Source organism: Anomalospiza imberbis, unplaced genomic scaffold (assembly GCF_031753505.1).
Source record: "Anomalospiza imberbis isolate Cuckoo-Finch-1a 21T00152 unplaced genomic scaffold, ASM3175350v1 scaffold_272, whole genome shotgun sequence".
Classification (NCBI taxonomy): domain Eukaryota; kingdom Metazoa; phylum Chordata; class Aves; order Passeriformes; family Viduidae; genus Anomalospiza; species Anomalospiza imberbis.
In genome coordinates this window covers 104,359-121,248 of record NW_027099898.1, presented here as the reverse complement: position 1 = coordinate 121,248, position 16,890 = coordinate 104,359, and the positions used below count along the sequence as shown (strand labels likewise).

At 62.1% G+C, this 16,890-nt stretch overlaps 1 protein-coding gene across 1 annotated transcript; it reads left to right on the top strand.

The window, feature by feature from the left end:
* The first annotated feature begins 1,416 nt into the window (after window positions 1-1,416).
* On the top strand, window positions 1,417-12,820 carry TMEM276 (transmembrane protein 276). Its single transcript, XM_068178261.1, has 3 exons — window positions 1,417-1,440; window positions 5,051-5,153; window positions 12,347-12,820. Exons 2-3 carry the CDS (start codon window positions 5,076-5,078, stop codon window positions 12,818-12,820), a joined length of 552 nt encoding a protein of 183 aa, XP_068034362.1. The 5' UTR covers window positions 1,417-1,440; window positions 5,051-5,075.
* The last annotated feature ends 4,070 nt before the right edge of the window (window positions 12,821-16,890 follow it).

Here is a 16,890-nt window from a genome sequence, read left to right as displayed (position 1 = left end):
CTGTCCCATCCCCATCGGTAATTACCCTAATTAGCCCCGCCCTCTCCATCACCACACCCAAGATTCCAGCACTAATTACCTTAATTAGCCCCACCCACCCACTAACCATGCCCAGTATTCCACCACTAATTACCCTAATTGTTACCCTAATTAGCCCCACCCACACCATTACCACGCCCAATAGCCAATGCCCAGCCCTAATTACCCTAATTAGCTCTGCCCACCCATAACCCCACCCACTCTCCCATCTTCAGCCCTAATTACCTTAATTAGCCCCACCCATCCATTAACCATGCCCAGTATTCCACCACTAATTACCCTAATTATTACCCTAATTAGCACCACCCATTCTATCACCACACCCAGTATACAATCTTTAATTACCCTAATTAGCCCCGCCCACCCATAACCAGGTCCAACAGCCAATCCCCAGCCCTAATTACCCTAATTAGCCCCGCCCTCATCAAACTACACCCACTATCCCATCCCCAGCCCTAATTATCCTAATTAGCTCTGCCCACCCATAACCCCACCCACTCTCCCATCTCCAGCCCTAATTACCTTAATTAGCCCCACCCACCCATTAACCATGCCCAGTATTCCACCACTAATTACCCTAATTATTACCCTAATTAGCACCACCCATTCTATCACCACACCCAGTATACCATCCTTAATTACACTAATTAGCCCCGCCCATTCTATCACCACACCCAGTATGCAATCTTTAATTACCCTAATTAGCCCCGCCCACCCATAACCAAGCCCAACAGCCAATCTGTAGGCCTAATTACCCTAATTAGCCCCACCCTCATCAAACTACACCCACTGTCCCATCCCCAGCCCTAATTACCCTAATTAGCCCCGCCCACTCTATCACCACACCAGATACCAGCACTAATTACCCTAATTAGGTCTGCCCACCCATAACCCCACCCACTATCCCATCCCCAGCCCTAATTACCCTAATTAGCATCACCCACTCATAACCATGTCCAATAGCCAATCCCCAGCCCTAATTACCCTAATTAGCCCCGCCCACTCTATTGCCACACCTGAGATACCACCACTAATTACCCTAATTAGGCCTGCCAACCCATAACACCACCCACTATCCCATCCCCAGCCCTAATTACCCTAATTAGCCCCGCCCACTCCATCACCAAGCCCAATATGCCAATTTATTAACCCTAATTAGCCCTGCCCACCCATAACCACGCCCAAGAGCCAATCCCCAGCCCTAATTACCCTAATTAGCCCCGCCCACATCAAACCACGCCCACAATGTATTCTTCCCGCCCTTGGCCCCGCCCACCGCGCGGTGATGCCCATATATGGTCCGTTAGCCCCGCCCAGCGGACCCTTCAGCCAATCGCCGCGCTCTGCGCCGCCGCTGGCCCCGCCCCTTCCCGGGCTCCGCGCGCGCTGCCGGAAGTGCCGGTACCGGGGGGACCCCGCGACCGGGGGGGGGACAGCGGGGACAGGGGGGACACTGGGGACACCGGGGGACACCGGGGGGGCTTGGGGACACCGGGGGGGCTTGGGGACACCGGGGGGACACTGGGGACATTGGGGACACCGGGGGGACCTGGGGACAGTGGGGACACCTGGGGGGGCTTGGGGACATTGGGGACACCGGGGGGGCTTGGGGACATCGGGGACACCTGGGGGGGCTTGGGGACACCTGGGGGGGCTTGGGGACACCGGGGGACACTGGGGGGGCTTGGGGACAGGGGGGACATTGGGGACACCGAGGGACACTGGAGGGGCTTGGGGACACCGGGGACACCTGGGGGGGCTTGGGGACACCGGGGGGGCTTGGGGACACCGGGGGACGCCGGGGGGGCTTGGGGACATCGGGGACACTGGGGGCTTGGGGACACCGGGGGGGACACTGGGAACAGTGCAAGGGGGGGGGACACCGGGGACAGGGGGGACATTGGGGACACCGGGGGACACCGGGGGGACTTGGGGACACCGGGGGACACCTGGAGGGGCTTGGGGACACCGGGGACACCTGGCGGGGCTTGGGGACACCGGGGGGCTTGGGGACATTGGGGACACTGGGGGCTTGGGGACACCGGGGGGACACTGGGAACAGTGCAAGGGGGGGGGGGACAGCGGGGACAGGGGGGACATTGGGGACACCGGGGGGGCTTGGGGACACCAGGGGGACCTGGGGACATTGGGGACACCTGGGGGACACTGGGGGGGCTTGGGGACAACTGGGACACCTGGGGGGGCTTGGGGACACCGGGGGGACACTGGGGACAGCGCGACCGGGGGGGGGGGACAGCGGGGACAGGGGGGACATTGGGGACACCGGGGGGACACTGGGGGGGCTTGGGGACAACTGGGACACCTGGAGGGGCTTGGGGACACCGGGGGGACACTGGGGACACTGGGGACACCGGGGGGGCTTGGGGACACCGGGGGGGCTTGGGGACACTGGGGACAGCGTGACGGGGGGGGACAACGGGGACAGGGGGGACACTGGGGACACCGGGGACACCGGGGGACACCGGGGGGGGCTTGGGGACAGGGGGGACACCGGGGGGGCTTGGGGACACCGGGGGGACACTGGGGACAGCGTGACGGGGGGGGACACTGGGGACACCGGGGGACACCGGGGGGGCTTGGGGACAACGGGGACACCTGGAGGGGCTTGGGGACACCGGGGGGACACTGGGGACAGCGTGACGGGGGGGGACAGCGGGGACAGGGGGGACATTGGGGACACCGGGGGACACCGGGGGGGCTTGGGGACACCGGGGGGGCTTGGGGACACCAGGGGGACCTGGGGACATTGGGGACACCGGGGGGACACTGGGGGGGTTTGGGGACAGTGGGGACACCTGGAGGGGCTTGGGGACACCGGGGGACACCTGGGGGGGCTTGGGGACAGGGGGGACATTGGGGACACCGGGGGACACCGGGGGGACTTGGGGACACCGGGGGACACCTGGAGGGGCTTGGGGACACCGGGGACACCTGGCGGGGCTTGGGGACACCGGGGGGCTTGGGGACATTGGGGACACTGGGGGCTTGGGGACACCGGGGGGACACTGGGAACAGTGCAAGGGGGGGGGACACCGGGGACAGGGGGGACATTGGGGACACCGGGGGACACCGGGGGGGCTTGGGGACACCGGGGGGGCTTGGGGACATTCGGGGGGCGTGGGGACACTAGGGACACCGGGGGGACTTGGGGACAACGGGGACACCTGGGGGGGCTTGGGGACACCGGGGGGACACTGGGGACAGCGCGACCGGGGGGGGGGGACAGCGGGGACAGGGGGGACATTGGGGACACCGGGGGACACCGGGGGGACATTGGGGACACCGGGGGACACTGAGGGGGCTTGGGGACAACGGGGACACCTGGGGGGGCTTGGGGACACCGGGGGGACACTGGGGACAGCGCGACGGGGGGGACAGGGGGGACGCTGGGGACACCTGGGGACACCGGGGGGACTTGGGGACACCGGGGGGACACTAGGGACAGCGCAACGGGAGGGGACAGCGGGGACAAGGGGACACCTGGGGGGGGCTTGGGGACACCGGGGGGGCTTGGGGACATTGGGGGCACCTCGGGGGGTTTGGGGACATCGGCGGGGACCTGGGGACATTGGGGACAGCGGCGGGGACCTGGGGACACCTGGGGGACATTGGGGAGAGCGTGACAGGGGGGGACATTGGGGACACCGGGGGACATTGGGGACACCTGGGGACACTGGGGGGGCTTGGGGACACCTGGGAGGTTTGGGGACACTGGGGGGACATTGGGGACAGTGGGGGGACACTGGGGATATCTGAGGGGTTTGGGGACACCGGGGGGGCTTGGGGACATCTGGGGGACACTGGGGACAGCACGACGGGGGGGGACAGCGGGGACTGGGGGGGGGACATTGGGGGGGACATCGGGGACACCTGGGGGACATTGGGGACACCTGGGGGACATTGGGGACATCTGAGGGACATTGGGGACACTGAGGGCGCTTGGGGACATCGGGGAGGGGGGCTTTGGGACACTGGGGGGACATTGGGGACACAGGGACACCTGGGGGACACAGGGACACCAGGACAGGGGGGGCTTGGGGACATCTGGGGGCCTTGGGGACAGTGGGGGACCCCAGGACAAGGGAGGGACATGGGGACAACAGGGGGACACTGGGGACATCTGGGGGATTTGGGGACACTGTGACGGGGGGGGACAGCGGAGGGACATTGGGGACATCGGGGGGGGGGGGGCTTGGGGACACCTGAAAGGGGGTGGGGACATCTGGGGGACTTGGAGACACCTGGGAGGGGCTTGGGGACATCTGGAGGGGCTTGGGGACATCTGGGGGGGCTTGGGGACACCTGGAGGGGCTTGGGGACACCTGGGAGGGGCTTGGGGACACCGGGGGGACACGGGGACATCGGGGGACTTGGAGACACCTGGAGGGACTTGGAGACACCTGGGGGGGCTTGGGGACATCTGGGTGGCCTTGGGGACACCGGGGGGACACTGGGGACACCGAGGGGGGGGCTTGGGGACAGTGGGGGGGGGCTTGGGGACATCTGGGAGGGCTTGGGGACACTGGGGACATCTGAGGGGCTTGGGGACACCAGGGGGACATTGGGGACATCTGGGGGGACATTGGGGACAGTGGGGGGGCTTGGGGACATCGGGGGGACATGGAGGGACATGGGGGGGACACCTGGGAGGGGCTTGGGGACACCAGGGGGACAGTGGGGACACCTGGGGGACACTGGGGCCATGTGGGGGACATTGGGGACATCGGGGGGGACACTGGGGACACCTGGGGGACATTGGGGACACCAGGGGGACATTGGGGACACCTGGGGGACACTGGGGACATGTGGGGGACATTGGGGACATCGGGGGGGCTTGGGGACACTGGGGGGAAATTGGGGACACCAGGGTGGCCTTGGGGACACCCGGGAGGGTCTTGGGGACATTGGGTGACCCCGGGACAGGGAGGGGAAGGTGGCAGTGGCGGGGGGGGGGGGGAGGGGACACTGTGACCTCCCGCTGTCCCCGCAGGTCCCCGCCGGTGTCCCCGAGCGCCATGGGGGACCCCGGGGTGGCCTTGTCACACGCCCTGCTCTGTGTCACCAGCCTGGGCTGCGCCCTGCGAGCCAGACAGGTCGGGGACACCTTGGGGACACCTTGGGGACACCTTGGGGACACCAGGGACACCTTGGGGACACCAGGGACAGGGTGGGACATTGAGGGGACATTGGGAACACCTTGGGGATATTGGGGACACCTTTGGGACACCCTGGGGACACCAGGGACATTGGGGACACTTTAGGGACATTGAGAGGACACTATGGGGACATTGGGGACACCTTGGGGACATGTGGGACACACTGGGGACACCTTGGGGACCCCGGGGTGGCCTTGTCACACGCCCTGCTCTGTGTCACCAGCCTGGGCTGCGCCCTGCGAGCCAGACAGGTCGGGGACACCTTGGGGACACCGGGGACACCTTGGGGACACCAGGGACATTGGGGACACCAGGGACAGGGTGGGGACATTGGGGACGCCTTGGGGACACCTTGGGGACATCTGGGACACTTTGGGGACACTGAGGACACCTTGGGGACACCAGGGACACTTTGGGGGCATTGAGGACACCTTGGGGACACCAGGGACACTTTGAGGACACTGAGGACACCTTGGGGACACCAGGGACACTTTGGGGACATTGAGGACATTGGGGACACCTTGGGGACACCAGGGACACTTTAGGGACATTGGAGACACCCTGGGGACACCTTGGGAACATTTGGGACAGTTTGGGGACACTGAGGACACCTTGGGGACATTGGGGACACCTTGGGGACATTGAGGACACCTTGGGGACACCAGGGACATTGGGGACACTTTGGGGACACCAGGGACATTGGGGACACTTTGGGGACACCTTGAGGACATTGAGGGGACAACTTGGGGACACCAGGGACAGGGTGGGACCTTGGGGACACCTTGGGGACACCAGGGACACTTTGGGGACACTGAGGACACCTTGGGGACACCAGGGACAGGGGGACACCAGGGACATTGGAGACACCTTGGGGACACCAGGGACACTTTAGGGACATTGGAGACACCCTGGGGACCCCTAAGGAACATTTGGGACAGTTTGGGGACACTGGGGACACCTTAGGGACACTGGGGACACCGGGGATGGAGGGGACACTGGGGACATCTTGGGGGCATTGAGGGGACATTGGGGACACCTTGGGGACATTGAGGGGACAACTTGGGGACACCAGGGACATTGAGGACAGCTTGGGGACACCAGGGACATTGGGGACACCTTGGGGACATTGAGGGGACAACTTGGGGACACCAGGGACAGGGTGGGACATTGGGGACACCTTGGGGACACCTTGGGGAGATCTGGGACACCTTGGGGACACTGAGGACACCTTGGGGACACCAGGGACAGGGGACACCAGGGACACCGGGGACACCTTGGGGACACCTTGGGGACACCAGGGACATTGGGGACCCCAGGGACAGGTTGGGGACATTGGGGACGCCTTGGGGACACCTTGGGGACATCTGGGACACTTTGGGGGCACCTTGGGGACACCTTGGGGACACTGGGGACATCTTGGGGGCATTGAGGGGACACCTTGGGGACACCGGGGATGGGGGGGACATTGGGTCATTGGGGACACCTTGGGGACATTGAGGGGACACTTTGGGGACACTGGGTACGCCTTGGGGACACCTTGGGGACATCTGGGACACATTGGGGACATTGGGGACAGCAGGGATGGAGGGGACACCAGGGACATTTGGGACACCTTGGGGACATTGGGGACACCAGGGATGGAGGGGACACCAGGGACGTTTGGGACACTTTGGGGACACTTTGGGGACAGCAGGGACAGGGTGGGACATTGGGGACACCTTGGGGACATTGAGGGGACACCTTGGGGACATTGAGGGGTCACCTTGGGGACACCGGGGACATTGGGCATGTTGGGGACACTAGGGACATTGGGGACATCTTGGAGACACTTTGGGGACACCACACACCAGGGACAGGTTGGAGACATTGGGGACCCTTGGGGACACCTTGGGGACATTGAGGACACCCTGGGGACACCAGGGACAGGGTGGGACATTGGGCACGTTGGGGACACCTTGGGGACATTGAGAGGACACCCTGGGGACACCAGGGACAGGGTGGGACATTGGGCACGTTGGGGACACCTTGGGGACATTGAGGGGTCACCTTGGGGACACCAGGGACAGGGTGGGACATTGGGGACCCTTGGGGGCACCTTGGGGACATTGAGGACACCCTGGGGACACCAGGGACAGGGTGGGACATTGGGCATGTTGGGGACACCAGGGATGGGGGACATTGGAAGCACTGGGGACACCTTGGGGACATTGAGGGGTCACCTTGGGGACACCGGGGACATTGGGCATGTTGGGGACACTAGGGACATTGGGGACACTTTGGGGACACCACACACCAGGGACAGGTTGGAGACATTGAGGACCCTTGGGGACACCTTGGGGACATTGAGGACACCCTGGGGACACCAGGGACAGGGTGGGACATTGGGCATGTTGGGGACACCTTGGGGACATTGAGGGGTCACCTTGGGGACACCAGGGACAGGGTGGGACATTGGGCACGTTGGGGACACCTTGGGGACATTGAGGACACCCTGGGGACACCAGGGACAGGGTGGGACATTGGGCACGTTGGGGACACTAGGGACATTGGGGACACTTTGGGGACACCACACACCAGGGACAGGTTGGAGACATTGAGGACCCTTGGGGACACCTTGGGGACATTGAGGACACCCTGGGGACACCAGGGACAGGGTGGGACATTGGGCACGTTGGGGACACCTTGGGGACATTGAGGGGTCACTTTGGGGACACCAGGGACAGGGTGGGACATTGGGACCCTTGGGGACACCTTGGGGACATTGAGGACACCCTGGGGACACCAGGGACAGGGTGGGACATTGGGCACGTTGGGGACACCAGGGGTGGGGGACACTGGAGGCGCTGGGGACACCTTGGGGACATTGAAAGGACAGGGGATGCTGAGGGGACAGTGTCACCTGTGCCACCTGTGCCACCTGTGTCACCTGTCCCATGTCACCCGTCCAGTCCTGTGTCACCTGTGCCACCTGTGTCACCTGTGTCACCTGTCCCATGTCACCTGTGCCACCTGTGTCACCTGTCCCATGTCACCTGTCCAGTCCTGTGTCACCTGTGTCACCTGTGCCACCTGTGCCACCTGTCCCATGTCACCCGTCCAGTCCTGTGTCACCTGTGCCACCTGTGTCACCTGTGCCACCTGTGCCACCTGTGTCACCTGTCCCATGTCACCTGTCCAGTCCTGTGTCACCTGTGTCACCTGTGCCACCTGTGCCACCTGTCCCATGTCACCTGTCCAGTCCTGTGTCACCTGTGCCACCTGTCCCATGTCACCTGTGCCACCTATGCCACCCGTGTCACCTGTCCCATGTCACCTGTCCAGTCCTGTGTCACCTGTGCCACCTGTGCCACCTGTGCCACCTATGCCACCTGTGTCACCTGTCCCATGTCACCTGTGCTACCTGTGTCACCTGTCCCATGTCACCCGTCCAGTCCTGTGTCACCTGTGCCACCTGTGCCACCTGTCCCATGTCACCTGTGCCACCTGTGTCACCTGTGTCACCTGTGTCACCTGTCCCATGTCACCTGTGCTACCTGTGTCACCTGCCCCATGTCACCCGTCCAGTCCTGTGTCACCTGTGTCACCTGTGTCACCTGTGTCACCTGTCCCATGTCACCTGTGCCACCTATGCCACCCGTGTCACCTGTCCCATGTCACTCGTCCAGTCCTGTGTCACCTGTGTCACCTGTGCCACCTGTCCCATGTCACCTGTGCCACCTGTGTCACCTGTGTCACCTGTCCCATGTCACCTGTGCCACCTGTGTCACCTGTCCCATGTCACCTGTCCAGTCCTGTGTCACCTGTGTCACCTGTGCCACCTGTGCCACCTGTCCCATGTCACCCGTCCAGTCCTGTGTCACCTGTGCCACCTGTCCCATGTCACCTGTGCCACCTATGCCACCCGTGTCACCTGTCCCATGACACCTGTCCAGTCCTGTGTCACCTGTGCCACCTGTGCCACCTATGCCACCTGTGCCACCTGTGTCACCTGTCCCATGTCACCTGTGCTACCTGTGTCACCTGTCCCATGTCACCCGTCCAGTCCTGTGTCACCTGTGCCACCTGTGCCACCTGTCCCATGTCACCTGTGCCACCTGTGTCACCTGTGTCACCTGTGCCACCTGTGTCACCTGTGTCACCTGTCCCATGTCACCTGTGCCACCTATGCCACCCGTGTCACCTGTCCCATGTCACTCGTCCAGTCCTGTGTCACCTGTGCCACCTGTGTCACCTGTCCCATGTCACCTGTGCCACCTATGCCACTCGTGTCACCTGTCCCATGTCACCTGTCCAGTCCTGTGTCACCTGTCCCATGTCACCTGTGCCACCTGTGTCACCTGTCCCATGTCACCCGTCCAGTCCTGTGCCACCTGTCCCATGTCACCTGTGCCACCCATGCCAAGCCCTGACCCCTGTCCCCACAATGTCGCCATGATGTCCCCAAGATGTCCCCAAGATGTCCTCATCATGTCCCCATGTCCCTTCCATGTCCCCACGATGTCCCCACCATGTCCCCAAGAAGTCCCCATGACATCCCCTCGATGTCCCCGTGATGTCCCCACAATGTCCCCATGATGTCCCCATGATGTCCCCACTCATGTCCCCACTCCTGTCCCCACAATGTTCCCATGACATCCCCACCATGTCCCTGCGATGTCCCCGTGATGTCCCCACCATGTCCCTGTGATGTCCCCACCATGTCCCCATGATGTCCCCACCACGTCCCCGCGATGTCCCCATGATGTCCCCACCATGTCCCCATGCTGTCCTCACCATGTCCCTGCGATGTCCCCATGATGTCCCCACCATGTCCCCATGATGTCCCCACCATGTCCCCATGCTGTCCTCACCATGTCCCCGTGATGTCCCCACCATGTCCCCATGCTGTCCTCACCATGTCCCTGTGATGTCCCCACCATGTCCCCATGCTGTCCTCACCATGTCCCTGCGATGTCCCCGTGATGTCCCCACCATGTCCCTGTGATGTCCCCACCATGTCCCCATGCTGTCCTCACCATGTCCCTGCGATGTCCCTGTGATGTCCCCATGATGTCCTCACCATGTCCCCACAATGTCCCCACGATGTCCCCACAATGTCCCTGTGATGTCCCCACCATGTCCCCATGACTTCCCCAGGGTGTCCCCGTGATGCCCCCCAGGTGACAGGTGACCCGGCGGTCACCCCTGTCCCCATGCTGTCCTCACCATGTCCCCACCATGTCCCCATGATGTCCCCACCATGTCCCCGTGATGTCCCCACCATGTCCCTGCGATGTCCCCATGATGTCCCCACCATGTCCCCATGATGTCCCCACCATGTCCCTGCGATGTCCCCATGATGTCCCCACCATGTCCCTGTGATGTCCCCACCATGTCCCCATGATGTCCTCACCATGTCCCCACCATGTCCCTGTGATGTCCCCACCATGTCCCCATGCTGTCCTCACCATGTCCCTGCGATGTCCCCGTGATGTCCCCACCATGTCCCTGTGATGTCCCCACCATGTCCCCATGCTGTCCTCACCATGTCCCTGCGATGTCCCCGTGATGTCCCCACCATGTCCCTGTGATGTCCACACCATGTCCCCATGCTGTCCTCACCATGTCCCTGCGATGTCCCTGTGATGTCCCCATGATGTCCTCACCATGTCCCCACAATGTCCCCACGATGTCTCCACAATGTCCCTGTGATGTCCCCACCATGTCCCCATGACTTCCCCATGGTGTCCCCGTGATGCCCCCCAGGTGACAGGTGACCCGGCCGTCACCCCTGTCCCCACGATGTCCCCACCATGTCCCCAAGAAGTCCCCATGACATCCCCTCGATGTCCCCGTGATGTCCCCACAATGTCCCCATGATGTCCCCACTCCTGTCCCCACAACATTCCCATTACATCCCCGCCATGTCCCTGCAATGTCCCCATGATGTCCCCACGATGTCCCCAAGATGTCCCCATGACATCCCCTCGATGTCTCCACTGATGTCCCCACTCCTGTCCCCACCGATGTCCCCACCATGTCCCCACTCCTGTCCCCACTGATGTCCCCACCATGTCCCCACCGATGTCCCCGCCATGTCCCCACTGATGTCCCCACCATGTCCCCACCGATGTCCCCGCCATGTCCCCACTGATGTCCCCACCATGTCCCCACCGATGTCCCCACCATGTCCCCATGATGTCCTCACCATGTCCCCACTCCTGTCCCCAAGATGTCCCCACAATGTCCCCATGATGTCCCCACCATGTCCCCACTCAAGTCCCCACGATGTCCCCATGTCATCCCCACCATGTCCCTGCAATGTCCCTGTGATGTCCCCACTGATGTCCCCACCATGTCCCCATGATGTCCCCACTCCTGTCCCCACCATGTCCCCAAGAAGTCCCCATGACATCCCCTCGATGTCCCCGTGATGTCCCCATGATGTCCCCACTCATGTCCCCACTACTGTCCCCACAATGTTCCCATGACATCCCCACCATGTCCCTGCAATGTCCCCGTGATGTCCCCACCAAGTCCCCAAGATGTCCCCATGACATCCCCTCGATGTCCCCAAGATGTCCCCATGACATCCCCGTGATGTCCCCGTGATGTCCCCACTCCTGTCCCCACTGATGTCCCCACCATGTCCCCACCATGTCCCCATGATGTCCCCTCTCATGTCTCCACGATGTCCCCATGTCATCCCCACCATGTCCCTGCAATGTCCCCATGATGTCCCCACTCCTGTCACCACCGTGGCCCCACCATGTCCCCATGATGTCCCTCCCCACTCCTGTCCCCACTCCTGTCCCCATGATGTCCCACTGATGTCCCCACCATGTCCCCATGAGGTCCCCACTCCTGTCCCCACCATGTCCCCACCATGTCCCCACTCCTGTCCCCACCATGTCCCCACCATGTCCCCACTCCTGTCCCCACTGATGTCCCCACCGATGTCCCCACTCCTGTCCCCACCGATGTCCCCACCATGTCCCCACTCCTGTCCCCACTGATGTCCCCACCGATGTCCCCACCATGTCCCCACCATGTCCCCATGATGTCCCCACCATGTCCCCACTCCTGTCCCCACCGATGTCCCCAAGATGTCCCCAGGATGTCCCCATGACATCCCCTCGATGTCCCCCCAGGTGACAGGTGGCCCGGCCGCCGGTTTCCTCCTGCAGGCCCTGGTGGCCGCCAGCGACGCGCTGTCCCCTCCGTCCCCTGCGAGTGTCCCCAACGTCCCCGAGCCGCCGCCGGGCTCCTGGATCTGCTCCGTGCTGGCCCAACCCTTGGTGGCCTTCGGGTGCCACCGCCTCAGCGGGGACGGTGCCACCGCCAACCTCCTGCTGGCCACGGGCGCCGCGGTGGCCGCGGTGGCCGCGGGGTGGCCGGCCGGTGGCCGCGGGCCGCCCGGTCACTTTGTCACCGCGCTGACGTCCGGCTCGGTGCTGGCGCTGGCGGCGCTGACCGGCAGCGTCACCGGCGCGGTGGCCGCGGCGCTGGTGGCGCTCGGGGACGCGGTGGCACCGTGGGGCGTCCCCTGGGTGCGGGTGGCGGCCAGCGTGGCGCTGCTGGGGACACTGCGGGAGCAGGGACGGGCGCTGCGGGGACACCAATAAAGGCAGGGTGGCACCAAGGTGGTGGCACTGGGGTGGCACCAAGGTGGTGGCACCGTGGGGACACCAATAAAGGCAGGGTGGCACCAAGGTGGTGGCACTGGGGTGGCATCAAGGTGGTGGCACCGTGGGGACACCAATAAAGGCAGGGTGGCAGCAAGGTGGTGGCATTGGGGTGGTGGCACTGTGGGGACACCAATAAAGGCAGGGTGGCATCGGGGTGGTGGCACTGGGGTGGTGGCATTGGGGTGCCAGTGGTGGTGGCCCTGGGGTGGTGGCACCGTGGGGACACCAATAAAGGCAGGGTGGCAGCAAGGTGGTGGCACCGGGGTGGCACCAAGATGGTGGCACCGTGGGGACACCAATAAAGGCAGGGTGGCATCGGGTGGTGGCACTGGGCGGGTGGCACTGGGGTGGTGGCATTGGGGTGCCAGTGGTGGTGGCCCTGGGGTGGTGGCACTGTGAGGACACCAATAAAGGCAGGATGGCACCGGGTTGGTGGCATTGGGGTGGTGGCACTGTGGGGACACCAATAAAGGCAGGGTGGCATCGGGGTGGTGGCACTGGGGTGGTGGCAGTGGGGTGACAGTGGTGGTGGCCCTGGAGTGGTGGCACTGTGAGGACACCAATAAAGGCAGGGTGGCACCAAGCTGGTGGCACCATGGGGACACCAATAAAGGCAGGGTGGCAGCAAGGTGGTGGCACTGGGGTGGCACCAAGGTGGTGGCACCGTGGGGACACCAATAAAGGCAGGGTGGCACCGGGTTGGTGACATTGGGGTGGTGGCACTGTGGGGACACCAATAAAGGCAGGGTGGCATTGGGGTGGTGGCACTGGGCGGGTGGCACTGGGGTGGTGGCACTGGGCTGGTGGCACTGGGTTGCACTGGGCTGGTGGCACTGGGTTGCACTGGGGTGGTGGCACTAGGATGGTGGCACTGGGGTGGCACTGAGGTGGTGCTGGTGGCACTGGGGCGGGTGGCACTGGGTCGGTGGCACTGGGCGGGTGGCACTGGGGTGGTGGAACTGGGGTGGTGGCACTGGGCAGGTGGCACTGGGTTGCACTGGGGTGGTGGCACTGGGTTGCACTGGGGTGGTCGCACTGGGGTGGCACTGGGGTGGTGGCACTGAGCAGGTGTCACTGGGCAGGTGGCACTGGGGTGGTGGCACTGGGGTGGTGGCACTGGGTGGGTGGCACTGGGGTGGTGGCACTGGGGTGGTGGCACTGGGTGGCACTGGGGTGGTGGCACTGGGGTGGTGGCACTGGGGTGGTGGCACTGGGTGGCACTGGGGTGGTGGCACTGGGGTGGTGGCACGGGGCAGGTGGCACTGGGGTGGTGGCACTGGGGTGGTGACACTGGGCAGGTGGCACTGGGCAGGTGGCACTGGGGTGGTGACACTGGGCAGGTGGCACTGGGGTGGTGGCACTGGGCGGGTGGCACTGGGCGGGTGGCACTGGGTGGCACTGGGGTGGTGGCACTGGGGTGGCACTGGGGTGGTGGCACTAGGATGGTGGCACTGGGGTGGCACTGAGGTGGTGCTGGTGGCACTGGGGCGGGTGGCACTGGGGTGGTGGCACTGGGCGTGTGGCACTGGGCGTGTGGCACTGAGGTGGCACTGGGGTGGCACTGGGTTGGTGGCACTGGGGTGGTGGCACTGGGCGGGTGGCACTGGGTTGGTGGCACTGGGGTGGTGGCACTGGGTTGCACTGGGCTGGTGGCACTGGGGTGGCACTAGGGTGGTGGCACTGAGCAGGTGTCACTGGGCGGGTGGCACTGGGGTGGTGGCACTGGGCGGGTGGCACTGGGGTGGTGGCACTGGGGTGGTGGCACTGGGCAGGTGGCACTGGGGTGGTGGCACTGGGGTGGTGGCACTGGGGTGGTGGCACGGGGCAGGTGGCACTGGGGTGGTGGCACTGGGTGGGTGGCACTGGGCAGGTGGCACTGGGGTGGCACTGGGGTGGTGGCACTGGGGTGGTGACACTGGGGTGGTGGCACTGGGCAGGTGGCACTGGGGTGGTGGCACTGGGTGGGTGGCACTGGGTGGCACTGGGGTGGTGGCACTGGGCTGGTGACACTGGGGTGGCACTGGTCCATACTGATCCCATACTGGTTGGTACTGGTTTGTACTGGTCCCATACTGGTCCATACTGGTCCATACTGGTTTGTACTGGTCCCGTACTGGTCCATACTGGTCCATACTGGTCCCATAGTGGTCCATACTGGTTTGTACTGGTCCATACTGCTCCGTACTGGTCCCATACTGGTTTATACTGGTCCACACTGGTCCCTTAGTGGTCCATACTGGTTTATACTGGTCCGTACTGGTTTATACTGGTCCATACTGGTCCCATAGTTGTCCAGGTCAATACTGGTTTGTACTGGTCCCATACTGGTTTATACTGGTCCACACTGGTCCCTTAGTGGTCCATACTGGTTTATACTGGTCCGTACTGGTTTATACTGGTCCATACTGGTCCCATAGTTGTCCAGGTCAATACTGGTCTGTACTGGTCCCATACTGGTTTGTACTGGTCCATACTGGTCGATACTGGTCCCATACTGGTTTGTACTGGTCCACACTGGTTTATACTGGTCCGTACTGGTCCCATAGTGGTCCCTACTGGTTTGTACTGGTCCATACTGGTTTGTACTGGTCTTATACTGGTTTGTACTGGTCCATACTGGTTTGTACTGGTTTTTACTGGTCTCATACTGGTTTGTACTGGTCCATACTGGTTTGTACTGGTTTTTACTGGTCTCGTACTGGTTTGTACTGGTCCATACTGGTTTGTACTGGTCCATACTGGTTTTTACTGTCCCATACTGGTCTCATACTGGTTTGTACTGGTCCATACTGGTTTGTACTGGATTGTACTGGTCCATACTGGTTTTTACTGGTCCCGTACTGGTTTGTACTGTCTCATACTGGTTTTTACTGGTTTGTAGTGGTTTTTACTGGTCTCATACTGGTTTGTACTGGTCCTGTACTGGTTTGTACTGGTCCATACTGGTCTCATACTGGTTTGTACTGGTCCATACTGGTTTGTTCTGGTTTGTACTGGTCCATACTGGTTTGTACTGGTCTCGTACTGGTTTTTACTGGTCTCATACTGGTTTGTACTGGTCCATACTGGTGTGTACTGGTTTTTACTGGTCTCGTACTGGTTTTTACTGGTCTCTTACTGGTCTGTACTGGTCCCGTACTGGTTTGTACTGGTCTCATATTGGTCCATACTGGTTTGTACTGGTCCTGTACTGGTTTGTACTGGTCTCATACTGGTTTGTACTGGTCTCATACTGGTTTGTACTGGTTTGTACTGGTCCATACTGGTTTGTACTGGTCCCGTACTGGTTTGTACTGGTCCATACTGGTTTGTACTGGTCCATACTGGTCCATACTGGTCCATACTGGTTTGTACTGGTCCATACTGGTCCATACTGGTTTGTTCTGGTTTGTACTGGTCTCACACTGGTCCGTACTGGTCTCATACTGGTCCATACTGGTTTGTACTGGTCCATACTGGTTTGTACTGGTCCCGTACTGGTTTATACTGGTCCCATACTGGTTTGTACTGGTCCATACTGGTTTGTACTGGTTTTTACTGGTCTCATACTGGTTTGTACTGGTCTATACTGGTCCATACTGGTTTGTACTCGTCCTGTACTGGTTTTTACTGGTCCATACTGGTTTGTACTGGTCTCGTACTGGTTTGTACTGGTCCATACTGGTTTGTACTGGTCCATACTGGTCTGTACTGGTCTCGTACTGGTTTTTACTGGTCCATACTGGTTTGTACTGGCTCATACTGGTCTGTACTGGTTTGTACTGGTCCATACTGGTTTGTTCTGGTTTGTACTGGTCCGTACTGGTTTGTACTGGTTTGTACTGGTCCCGTACTGGTTTGTACTGGTCCATACTGGTCCGTACTGGTCTCATACTGGTTTGTACTGGTCCATACGGGTCCATACTGGTTTGTTCTGGTTCGTACTGGTTTGTACTGGTTTGTACTGGTCTCGTACTGGTTTGTACTGGTCCATACTGGTTTGTACTGTCATACTGGTCCATACTGGT

Coding starts and splice junctions, on each gene's coding strand:
- TMEM276 (XM_068178261.1), top strand. CDS start 5,076: ATGGGGGACCCCGGGGTGGCCTTGTCACACGCCCTGCTCTGTGTCACC. Junction 5,154..12,346: donor GCGCCCTGCGAGCCAGACAG/GTCGGGGACACC, acceptor ATGTCCCCCCAG/GTGACAGGTGGCCCGGCCGC.